The 13,296-nt window shown below is 36.6% G+C and overlaps 1 protein-coding gene across 1 annotated transcript in view; it reads left to right on the top strand.

Moving 5' to 3' along the window:
* Positions 1 to 13,296, top strand: part of Itgbl1 (integrin subunit beta like 1) — a 246,366-nt gene that overhangs the window by 111,018 nt on the left and 122,052 nt on the right. The window contains exons 4-6 of the mRNA XM_032917634.1: positions 6,514 to 6,636; positions 10,261 to 10,401; positions 12,890 to 13,030. Of these exons, the coding sequence (XP_032773525.1) occupies positions 6,514 to 6,636; positions 10,261 to 10,401; positions 12,890 to 13,030 (405 nt within the window). The remainder of the gene's footprint in view (positions 1 to 6,513; positions 6,637 to 10,260; positions 10,402 to 12,889; positions 13,031 to 13,296) is intronic.

Below are 13,296 nucleotides of genomic sequence, written 5' to 3'. Positions count from 1 at the left end.
ACTGCTTATGAACTTCATTGAGGATATAGGGATAGCAAAGTTTGTTTGTTTGTTTGTTTGAGTGCCTGTGTGTGTTTTGACAAAATTTTTGTATATTTCATAGGAGTCATTTAGAAATCTTGCTTAGGAATTACAGGGAAGCTATTCAAATACTTAGCAAAATCACAAAAATCACAATACTTACAGTTTAGACTACAATGATAGTTAGATACTTTTAATTGTAATAGCTTCAACAAGTGCGCACAGGGAACCTCTAAGTCACCTTTCTCACCATATTCAACCTATGCATCCAAAGGAAAGTACTAAAATTTCAGTCTCTTGTGCTGCCCTGGAGGTTCAGCTTCAATTGTTTTAATATGTAGCGTGAACTCTTCTGTTGTTGTTGTTGTTTAGTTTTGGTTTTGTGATTTTTTTAAGTGACTATGAGTGCATGAATTATCTTATTTCATTTTTTTATAGCGTTGTTTGGTATCAAGTCACTTTCTTTTTATCATAGCCTTTGTTTGCTTCTACATCATCAAGAGAAAGAGCAACTCAAACTAGTGAAGAAGCTCTGTAGGTTTTCAGTAACCCCACAGCAAGCCAACAAATCCACATAACAGCCTCTTGAGAGGAGCTGTTTGTCTCTGATTTACTTTTTTGTTTGGGTTTTGAAGCTATTTGGTTGGTCAGTTTCAGAGGAACAAGATTTGTTTCACCTGGTAAAGGCAAACCTTTGACAATTTAGACTTATGCCCCACCAAGAAGTTTGCATTATTGCTGGGTCTCTTCTATAATCAGAGCTAGGAATTTTTCACAATCAGATTTCAACAGACTGCTTAGTATAGATTAAGCTCAAAGTGTTTTGCTAATGGAATCTGGACTGTGTGCAAAGTGAGGGGGTTAGGATGTGCAGGGTGAGCACTTATAACCTGTGTTCAACATAGTCTCCTCATTTCTCTGCTCACTATAGTGTTTCTCTCAGTAAGATTTCCAAGACTCACAATCATCCATCAAGACACATACACACAGGTATACATGTACACAACCATGTACACACAGAAACATACAGGTAAAACACACATGTTCACATATTAAAAACCCACACAAACACATATACACACGAATATGTTATTGATTCTGAAGGTTCATTCCTTAGTAAATGTGAATTGGCACATCAATATTGCACAAAAAAGAAATATGCAAACCTGTCTTTTTTCCCTTTGGGAGAGAATGTCTTACTCTCTGAGTGTTCTGGAATTCACTATACCAGTATCTCTCAGCCTTCCTAATACTATGGACGCTATAGTACAATACCTCATGTTGTGATGAACCAAAACCACAAAACTAGTTCATTGCTATTTTGTAACTGCAATTTTGCTCCTGTTATGAATTGTAATATAAATATCTGATATGTGACCCCTGTGAGATCATAACCCATGGTTTGTAAACCATTGGACTATGAAGACCAAGCTAGTTTCAGTTCCACAGAGTTCAGCCTGCCTCTGTTTTGCAAGTGCTAAGGTTAAAGTTATGCATTAACATGCTTGGCACAGAATAGTCTTGATAGATGATAAATCATACTTGACAAATCATAAAGTATAAGATATTTGACCCTCTTTTGTAAGATTGATAAATAATTTTATATAAAACATAGTTCTGGTCCCCTGTTGTCCACGACTCAATGGTGTCCTTCATAACACCAATCCTTTTTCACTAGATCTAATCTAGGGACAGGGTTATGTTGTTATCTCTCCTGTTTTTCCTTGCTTCTACTATTTTCATAGTAACAATCATTTTGAATAACCATAAGCAAAATCTGTACTATAGCCCCCCTTTATTTTATTTCATTTATTTTATTTGGAATGGGGGTGTTAATGTTGTTACTGCTGTTTTAGATTTTTTGAAGTAAAGTGTCACAGGCTATCTTAGTTTCTCTATATTCCCAATTAGACTACACTCTTCCTGCCTCTGTCCCTTCTGCTGAGATTACAAGCATGGACCGCTATGCCTATTGTCCATTTATCAATTATCTTCAGTGAAATGATGCTCAGTTTGGACCTCTATGAAGCCTCTCCACAATATCCATACATTTGCTCATTTGTTCTATTCTATACTACCTACATCTAAAATTGTTTAATGATTTTTCAGAGACATAACTACATGAAATAAATGTACAAAACCAAAAAGGATTTGATTCTAATTCAAGCCATCAATTGTCACCCCACCCTAATCATGCTTCAGATTAAGGGGTCTAGTCAAAGCTATTCATAAGTTGCCTGGCTTCCTCAATCTCTTCGTAGAGTAGACATGTAGCTCATTTGAAATATAATTGAGCTTATTTATATTGGTTTAATTTTATTTTTAAGGGTTTTGTTAGCCTTTCTTCCTTTTATTATTAATAAGATTGTTATGTAGATTATGAAGTAGGGTCCAAAGTTAACACTATGCAAAAGGCATACTTAGAGATTCTTCACAGTTACACAGTCACACAGAGAATCCATCTCATCTGGTAAGTATTAAGTTTGTATGGAATGAACTTTGCTGGTTTGGGCTTAATCAAATTTACATTTATTCATTATCTTAAACGAATCTCAGTAGTTTGATTTGGCAATCTTGGGTCTCACCACATCCTCATTAATAATAACTTCCACCAACAAGTTTCACGACTAGTCCCTTAAAACGGTATTATTTCCCCCTGTTGGCTAGTTTTATGTCATCTTGACACATTGGAATGGAAGGAACCTCAATTGAGAAAATGCCTTTATAATATCTGATTGTGAGGCATTTTCTTAATTAGTGATAGATAGGGGAGGGCCCAGCCCAATCAGAAAACAGGCTAAACAAACCATGGGAAGCAACACAGTAAATAGAACTCCTCCACACCTCTACATCAGCTCCTGTCTCCAGACCTCTGCCTTGTTTGAGTTCTGTGCTAGCTTCCTTTGATGATGGACAGTGATATGTATGTATAAGACAAATAAACCCTTTTCTTCACAGATTTTGGTCATGGTGTTTCATAGTAGCAATAGAAACGCTAACTATATCTTCTTTGGTGGTTCTGTCCTCTCTTAGAATTCGGTTCTATGGTTGTAGCTTGGATATACAAGAGGGAGAGGAGGTAACCATTGTAGGGCATAAACTGAAAGGCATGTTTAGAAGGAACCGAGAACAGAGAACTTCCAGAAGCTTCCTCTTTAATGGATTCAGAAAGGTAAAAATGTGCAGACCCCAGCACCTTAGAACAGAGTGTGCTCAAGTCTGGTAAGTCACCATAGAGAACCAACTATGTTAGACAGCAGGAAACCTAGAGCTAAAATAATCAAGTGCAAAGCTACCCATCCTGGAGTGTGATTGACTGGCAACCCATAGTGAGAAGTAGGACGACACAGCCGGAACACAGGAGTCTGGCACCTTTGCTTGGGCTCCCATCTGCCATGTCTTTGAGGATCAGATGTGATTTATGCTGGATGGTGAGATAGGAAGTCTCTGAACTGTTGTAAACTTTCCACTGTGGTGAGGAATAGGAATGGTTCACATGTGTGAATGCGAGTGAGCCTGCCAGTAGAACTCGTCAGTCATCAAAGTTGGACGCAGTGACAGTTCCTGCCCATCATTCTGGAGGGAGAATGACTATGTGTATGCATCTCCCACCAAGTTATTCTCTTCTGCCAAACTGTGGCAGGCTCCTGGTATTCCAAGAGATAATTTAAAATCCTTGGCCAATGTTCTTCATCTTTGCCATCTGTATTCCCCATACCCTTTCATCCAAACTTAACTCAGTCTCTTACCTAAACTGTTATTTTCCACCATAATTTTCTACTCATTTTCCTCAACACCACAAATCTTCTTGGTATCTCAATTCATTTGTTGCCATTCTTTCTATTTATTAGCAATACATTAAGGATTCGCTTCTTCCTGATGCCTTTGCACCCTCACCTAACCTTCTGAGGGTTATCTTTTTTGTGTGAAGAATTTTCTTTGTATCTGTTATGAATACCTTTTTGTTGTTTCTTCTTTCTATTCTCTGACTTGCTTAATTTTCTTTATTTTATTATCTCCTATAGTACCTTGACAATAGCATAATAGGTCGTAAGAAAGTTTAATGATTAAACATGTGGGTGGTTGAGAGACAGAAAGAAGAGATGTGAAAGTAAAAGAGAAAGGTGATAATGAGATAAAAAATAATGAAGCAGTTCCACAAATTATAGCATTATATTTCAAGTAATATTATAACTTAAAATAGGTTCTAGAAAAAAATAACACAAGAGAATTGCACTTAATATATGCCAGATTCACAGGAGTACCCTCAAGGTATAAAACAACAAAATCAGATTTTGCAAAATCCCTTTCCTTTGTGATTTTGTGAGAGGAGGCCCTCTTACAGGTAACAGCAAATTATAGGTGGCCTGGGTAACAGAAGGACCTAGAAGGTGTGAAAATGAGAATGTTCTCAGGGTCTATTGATTAAGGTGAGTCTGGAGGAAGTATTTGGAATATGATTAATGTACTAATCTTTAAAGAAAGATGAGGAAAGATTCATGGTTTTTTGAAAGACTCCTATATACCAGGTACAGCAGTGCCTTCAGAGGTAAATGGTTTCTAGATTTGTCACTTGATCTCATGGTTATCCTGTGAACAGGAGATTGTGTGAACACATAGAATCTGTGAAAGAGATGTGGAAGTGATCTCAATCTAAACAATTCTTCACCAATCTTTGACTGTAATTGTTCCTGAATACAAAGTCTATGTTCTTGCCCGTGTAGCATGTGCAGAATAACTACTATGCCATTACTCAAGCCAAATATCAAATATCATACTTGAAATTTCCACTTTATACTCATCTGACCATGAAATTCTGTCTGTTTCTGCTCTCAACAATCTTCTCACATATTCTTTCACTTCTCTGTCATCATTCATCTAACCTGTGTCGTTGTGAAGTAGCCTCTTTATTCATTTCTTAACAGTCAATTTCCCAGTTTCAGTTCATGTTCCATGTGAAAACAAGAATTACCTAGTCCATATGTACTCTTCTTGTGGTCATTTGATGAGAATGCAGCTACTGGAGATGTTTAGTATCAACTACACAGATACCAGAAGATACTATCTAATAGTTTTATTAATGTGATGCTATTTTTCAGTCCTGCTGTATTTGTTCTTCTTCAACCAATGACTGAGGCTTTGCTTTTGTGTCTTAATATTTGTTTGTTTGTTTGTTTATTTATCTATTTGCTTATTTCACTTAGCTTGGCTTTCAATCCTTGGACATGTCCTCAGGGCTCTCTTTGACCTACAGCTCTCAACTAAATTTCCTTGCTTTTACAGTATTTTGAACTTCTCTGTTTTAGCACATTTGTTTTTTATGAATGACGTGATTGCCTATTGGATTTCAAGAATTTATGACCATCCTGTTGACTCATAAAGTCTTAGCTTTCACTGTCAATTGGCAATTGCTAAGGACTACTAAAAATAATCAATTGCTGTGAGGATCAATTAAAAGTGGAAAATGATTTAGTAGAACAGGTAGAGATCTGACTTGTTAGTATCATTTGGATAAAATATTACTTTCAATAAAATACAGGGTGTAGTCAACCCTAATGTAAGGTGAGTATGTGGCTTTTGGGAGATCTACTATCCCCAGGATCTCTAACATTCTCTGAGCTGCTTTGAGAGTCTACTGAGGTCCCAAGAATTTGTGCCTAAGAAAACTTGTGGCAGTCCTGTAATCCTTAGAACAAGGATGTCAGCTAATGTTAAGATGTGACACTCTCAGGCATACATATATTTTTCATTAGCTTATTTATTAATGAAACATTTTTTAAGTATTTATTATATAAACAGTATGTTTAAACATGTGGTAAAACATTGGAATGGTGGGGAAGATGAGAAGATTCCCTTAGAAAGCTGAAAAGTGCTTTAGCTCTCTTTAGAAACAGTTCATCTGCATATGTAGCAGAGGGTGGCATAATTGGGCACCAATAGAAGAAGTCCTAGGTCCTGCCAAGGCTGGACCCCCCAGTGTAGGGGAAAGTCAGGGGTGGGGGCAAGAAGGGGGTGCTTGGGGAGGGGAGCACCTTTATAGAAGAAGGAGAGGGGGATGAGATAGAGGACTTATGTCCTGGAAACCAGGAAAAGGAAGGAATAACACTTGAAATGTAAATTTTAAAAAAATCCAATAAAAAATAAGTAGGATAAGATAGTATGCTGGGGAAAAAAACAGATCATCAGAAGATATTCATTCACAACCTACTTTGAAAGATACATATCAGGACCTCTGTGTTTTGAGAGGGTTACATGATGCTAATTTAACTATCAAAGGCAACAGCAATAACTGTGAAGTACATATTATAATTCTTGTACTATAATCATCTCAAAAATGAGTAACTTCCCCTCCATCTCACCATGGCCATAGAAATGTGTAATTTCAGCATTAGATTGATTTGAGTTCTCTACTTACCCAGAAGAAATAGGGAAGGGCATTATTTATGATGATTTCTAGTGTGTAATGTTCTTGTCTTTGTTTCCCTGCTTTAGGTACATGTCACTGTGGCAGGTGTAAGTGTGATAATTCAGATGGACATGGACTCATTTACGGTAAATTTTGTGAGTGTGATGATAGAGAATGCATAGATGATGAAACAGAAGAAATATGTGGAGGTATGTATGCTAAGTGTGGAGCATAGAAGCTTCTGTTTTTCACTCATTTTATTGTATTCTTTTCTTTATATAAACTTCAATTTTAACCTGTGTTGTAAAACATATCTGGTAAAAAGTTGTGTCAAGATCTTCAGAGTATTCTAGAATTATTTAATAAACACAAAACTAGGTTTTAGGTAGGTTTAGACAGCGCCCCTAGACTGTTATCCTACACCTGGACTGTACTTCTGACTCTTTATAATTTACATTGCATGACTGCCTTAGAGTTTCCAGTTTTCTTAAAAGATTACATCCTTACCACACATCCTATAATTTTCTTTCTACTTATCTATTGCTAAGTGCTTGCCCAGAATGTCCATTTGTAACCTTCATTGACGTAATTAAATGGCAGTAGAGAGCTATGAGAGTCACTTTGATTGAGTACACTCTCCTTTGATGTTTCCAAAAGGATTCTAATCTACTTAATATGCTCTGGCATATCCTAGCAAGATCAGTGATACTAGGACCCAAAGGAATCAGAGAACTAGAAAAAGCCACCACAACCATGTAACAAGTTGCCAATTTCCTAATATCACTGTGGCTTCCAGCTTGTCTTGTAGCATTATCCAAGTGTTCTTATTTTATTTTTTAATTATTCATTTTATATCCCATTTACTGCCCCCTTCCCTGTCACCCCCTCCCACAATCCTTGCCCCATTCACTCCTTCTCTGAGTAGGTGGGATCCCCTTGTATATCACCCCCATTGGCAATTAAATCTCTGGGATGCTAGGTGCATTCTCCTGCACTGAGACCAGACAAGGCAGCCCACCTAGAAGAGCATATCCCATATCTAGGCAATAGCTTTTGGGAGAGCCCCCATTCCAGTTGTTTGGGACCCACAAGCTAAACATCTGTAACATATATGCAAGAGGCTTAGGTTCAGACAGTGTATGTTCTTTGGTTGGTGGTGTAGACTTTGAGAGATCCAAGAGTCCAGGTTAGTTGACTCTGTTTGTCTTCTGATGGAGTTCCTATCCCTTCAGAGCCCACAATACTTCCTCCTTTTCTTCTGTAAGAGTCCCCAAACTCCATCCACTGTTTGGGTGTGGGTGACTGCCTCTGTCTGAGTCAGTTGTTGGGTAGAGCCTCTTTGAGGACAGTTAAACATCTGCAAACATAACAGAGTATCATTAATAGTGTCAGGATTGGTGCTTGCCCATGGGTCTCAAATTGGGCTGGTTATTGGTTGGCAATTCCCTAAATCTGCATTACTTGTAAACAGGATAAATGTGGGATTGAAAGTTTTGAGGGTAGGTTGGTGTCTCTACTGCTCCACTGGGGTTCCTGCCTGGCAAAAGGAGGTGCCTTCTTCAGGTTCCATACCTCCAAAGTTGTGAGTCATAGCTAAGGTCACCCTCATTGAGCTCCTCGTAGGCTTATCCTAGGTCTCTGTGTTCTTATTTTAAACTGGAATGAACTCTGACCCTAGTCTCTTGAATACACCCACCAGTCTAAAACAAATGTCAAGGAAGCTCTTCTGAGCCCGTGTTCTAGGTCAGACTCTATTTAGCACATTCTTCGACAGGGTTTTGTTCAAAATACTTACAATGAAAACACTATGTAATTACAATCCTTTTTTTCTATTATTTTTTCCTTTTTTAAAAAATTAATCATTCCATTCGTTTACATCTCAAATGATATCCCACTTTCCTTTTAGCTCTCTATCAAACCCCCCCATCCCACATTTGCCCTTTCCTCCATCCCTTTGCCTGTAAGAGAGTGCTCTCCCCACCCACCTACAGTCTCCTGTCCCACAGCTCCAGCATCCCCCTACGCAATCTTGATATTTTATTTCCAGTCGATGAGCAGAAAAGAGTAAAATGAAAAAGTTTTGAGACCAATGAGTTTTGATATATATCACGGAGGCAAGGCTTACACATATGTGCAGACAGAAAAAAATTAACTTGAAACAATGCAGTAGGAAATGTTTAACTTTATTCATTTTTATTTGGTGTTTCCAGTTGTTTGGGTCTTAGGAATTTCATGGTGCAGCATCTCTGACCACAGATACCAGTATCCAATAACACTGTGGGATTGCTATTGCTTAGAATCCTAAGGCTTTTCATGTGTCATTCATATGAAAACAATCCCTTGAGAGATGTTTCTTTAGTCTATCATTGATACTACACAGTAAAAGAGATTTTTTTCCTCCACAAGTTTAAACACACCATAGAAAGTTACGTTTGTTGCCTGGGATACACATTGTACTGAAGGTTACATTTTATTTTAATAGACTTCTGTTGTCCTGATGATGTTTTTCTTACCCTTTCATTTAAATTACCTTTCCTGTCTTCATTAAAGTCTAGCTTTACATTAGTTTTCTTTTCTACTTAACCCCTATCTTTTTAAAATTGAAAATAGATTCGTCTCTCATACAATATAGTGAACCACATATTCTCTTCCCGCTACGTCTTCTAGCTCTCCATGACCTTCCCTATCACCCAAATTTATCTCTCTCTGTTTTATTTCAGGATTAATCCCTTATATAAATGATTATTTTAAATCAAATACTTTTTGAATTTTATAGTTTTTTAGGAACTTTCACATAAAGTATAAATATTTATGAGACTTAATTAATGAAGGGATACCATAATTGTACAATGGAAAATGTACTAGTAAGCAATTAAAACATGGCCACACTGTCACATTTCCATGACTACCCCAGAATTATGGCTCTAGAAGAAGGAATTGGAAGAATAAATATGAGTCTCACAAATTGTAAATTTTTATGATTAGAAAGTCTAGAATATGAAATAAATAGAACATTCATCTGTATTTGTGTGGAATAACTATAAAGAAGAGAGCATGCAGAAAGTGAACTTAAAGGTAAATTCTATTTTGGAGAAGGCCAGCTAGACATGCAGGATGGAAGTAGAGTGATAGCAGTTTGTTACAGATAGCTTGAGTTGTAGAATTAAAAATGAAAAATATGGGAAGGTGGACAAATGCTTGGCATTTCGGCTCTAGGTGAGGGGCATCATTAACTCTCATTTGTATTCTCTGGACATAGACCTGGAGTTTGGTTATGAGGCCAATAGTGCATTTCATTTTACCGATTTAACTCAGAACTTTCCACATGGTAAAACACAACAGCTCGTGGAACACAAAGGAATGAGAAGATGAAACATTTCCTCTGGTTTGATAGTACTTCAGCCATTAATAAAACATGTCTAAATAAACACAAACTGCTACTTTCTCAATAACTAATTTCAAATAAACAATATTAATTACTGTTTCAGGAAACATCCACATGGTAAGACTTGTTCAAGTAATGCATGCACTTCAGATGGTAGAGAAATGGACTTTTATAGTCAGTCTTATAATTTCTTTGCAAATGCTTTCATCCTAATCACTTTCCTTGTAGGCTGAGGCAACGGACATATTAGCTGCCTTTATTTGTATAATTATGTAGATGCAAGCTCAAGTCTTATGTTTTGGGAGGAAAAAAACCCCCACAAGTTGATTAATTTTAGCAAGGGTCTGGGAACCCTTTGTTATTTCCAAATGGTTGTAAGAGGTAGAAAGGTAATGCTGCTTTGAAAAGTTGCTTTTTTCCTCACTGTATAAAATTCTTTTGGGTAAAGGCCATGGGAAGTGTTACTGTGGAAACTGTTACTGCGAGGCTGGTTGGCATGGAGATAAATGCGAGTTCCAGTGTGACATCACCCCCTGGGAAAGCAAGCGAAGATGCACATCTCCAGATGGCAAAGTCTGTAGCAACAGAGGTGCGTCACCCATTCATGCTACTACATGACCCCGTGGTTAACAAGGATCATTATGATTAAGACCTATCTTCTCAATGTATTTCCTTCAGTGTAGGACAAAGTCATCATCCATAATTAGTGGAAATCTATACTGACACCAACAATCTTTTATTTCTTGTTTCTTACTGAGTAGATAAGGGAAGATAAATTTATTATTATTCTTTAAGCTTTACTGAGCAAATAGAGCATGGGGGCTAGAATTTCTTTGTCATCTTCCCAAAACAACAGCACAACTAAAAGGTGATTCCTGGAGACACTGTGTTAGAAACATCTCTTGATTTACAGGACCATACGCAGCATGAGTATCTGATTGTCCTGAGGGCAGTCAGACAACCTTCCAGTCTTAATCAAGGAAATGAAAGGCTGAATTCTGAAGTGCAGAATTGATATAAATGACCTCAAATTCTGAATGCGGTGCTGAAAAATGCATTGAACAAAATAGACAACTTAAACCATGCATCAAATTGTAGAATGACCTTAAAGAGAAATTTTAAATGTCTATCAAATATAATTTAAGGTTAATAACTACTGATATAAAATCAAATTTAAAATTCATTTCATTAGTGTATTTGTATGCTCATACATATATGTGTATGTGCATACATTTGTCATAGCATGCCTGTGGATGTCAGAAACAACTTGTTACAGTCAGTTCTGTCTTACACTGTGGGCCCTGGGGATCAGACTCAGGTGTCAGGCTTGGCTGATTTACTCACTGAACCATCTCATCAGCAGAGTTTAAGTGCTTTTTCTTTACTTTCGAGTTTTTATTTTTGGATTATTTATTTGTTTGTTTTTGTTTATTATTTTAAATACCTGATATTTTTTCTTTTCTGTGTCAAAAGGTTGCTCAAAAAGACCCAATCTTACCAAGCTTGTAATATAAATGAGTGCCTTTTTTGCTTTCTTTGAAGCCATTAAAATAGAAAACTGGATAAGTTTTGTTTTTCATATCTATAAAGGTGCAAGTCATTTTAATAAACTATTCTCATACAGAATCCCCTGACACAACGTTTTAAATATTGATAAATAAAGACTTAAGAATCTATAAAAGAAGAAAGGTAAAATTCTGGGCTTACCACACCCCCCCAAAAAATAATAATTGCAAGGGAAACCCTCTGTTCATGGGAACTGTTTCCTACTAGATATCACACTAACTTATCTTGTGTTCATAAGCACTTCTCCCTGCCTAAATCTTTTGTATTCAATTGCTACAGAGGCAGCAGTTGTAGTACATCTAGCCATTTCCACAAAGCCTCTGGATCCTGCATGCTTCTTTACCAGTGACAATCTAACATCCAAAATAACTTTAATTCATTATTATGTTTTTACTGCTCCCCTCCCCCAGATCTTAGCAATCTCTTCATAGTCAACCCTGGTCATGGTTATTATTGATTCCCTATGATACTTCTTGTTTTCTGTCTTTGCCTGTGTTATGTTGGGTATATTTAAACTTTAGGTCTTGATGCCTAAGAGTTGGTTGTATGTTTGTGGGTGCACTTTTGCCTTCTACATACATAAATACAGATAACATGCTTCAGCTCCTTTAGTATTTGGGTATTCTTAGACTGCTTTGGTCCCAATCTGAATTTCAAATTTTCATGTAGTTGAGTATATTTCATTTTTTCTTTTAGTAATTTTGTTTCAGATATTTTGAATAAAAATGTGAATTTGTTCATATCATATGGCTTTATTTTGAACATTTGAATTTTTAGTCAAATTGCTACTTACTTTAATTTAAGGAAGCAAGGAAAAGATGTCTTTGTTTTAGTTCCCAAATAATTTATCTTTACTTACCATAAAGGCTGACTGCCTATTTAAAGAAAATATTACTTTCCAACACAAACTCTTCCACTGATGAGGTCAGACCTTTCAATTTTGTCTCTAACACCTTCTCTAATCCTGCTTTGTCTCACTTAATGGAATTTACTTAGTCCCTTCACAGGCATTAAAGACCCCACCATCCTCATCATCCTATTCAGTTTCCTTAGATTCTACCTCTAAAGTTGGCTAAGACAGTCCTCCCTCCTCGATACATCCATATTATCTACTCCAGTTGCTCCATCCACACTACACTTCTCCAGTTCTTAAGATACATACACCTCACTTCACAAAATGTTGGCGATAAAAAATTTTGAGTTTCCTAGAACTTCTATTACCTTTGTCTTCACTTTTTGTTCAAGTTGTTTCTAAATTTCTTGTGGACAAACATTATATATTGTTTTAATATTATCTTTGAGAATCTCACATAGTTATAGATACTTTTTATTTGCTGAGAAATCTCTTCCATCAACTTTAGATGATGTTTCTTTTTAGAATATTTTTATACTAAAATGCATAATTCCAAAATGTAAAAGGATCAGTATTTTGAATACGAAATATACAAGATGCTTCCTTTTATACTTATTGTCTTATACCCATAAGATTCCTTTTTATTTTTCCTTACTAGGAACATGTGTATGTGGTGAATGTTCTTGCCATGATGTTGATCCAACTGGCGACTGGGGAGACATTCATGGAGACACATGCGAGTGTGATGAAAGGGACTGCAGAGCTGTTTATGATCGATACTCTGATGATTTCTGTTCAGGTAAAGGAGCTTCTTATTCTTATCTTTATATAAAAGATTAACTTTCCTGTTGTGCAGGGTCATTCAGTTTGTCACATACATGGAGACAAACTGAACTTGTATCCCTAGGCCTTCTATATTCTGCAGTGCTCTTACCAGTAACATGGGCAACCTCAAGAGATTTCAGACATTCTGCAAAGACTCAAGATGAACCCACATACACTCTTTAAATTAGCCTGATCCCTTGCTGAGGAGATCCATTAACTCCAAATATCTCTTCAACTCAA

The sequence above is a fragment of the Rattus rattus genome, chromosome 12 (assembly GCF_011064425.1).
Source record: "Rattus rattus isolate New Zealand chromosome 12, Rrattus_CSIRO_v1, whole genome shotgun sequence".
Lineage (NCBI taxonomy): Eukaryota > Metazoa > Chordata > Mammalia > Rodentia > Muridae > Rattus > Rattus rattus.
This window is presented reverse-complemented; position numbering and strand designations above follow the sequence as displayed.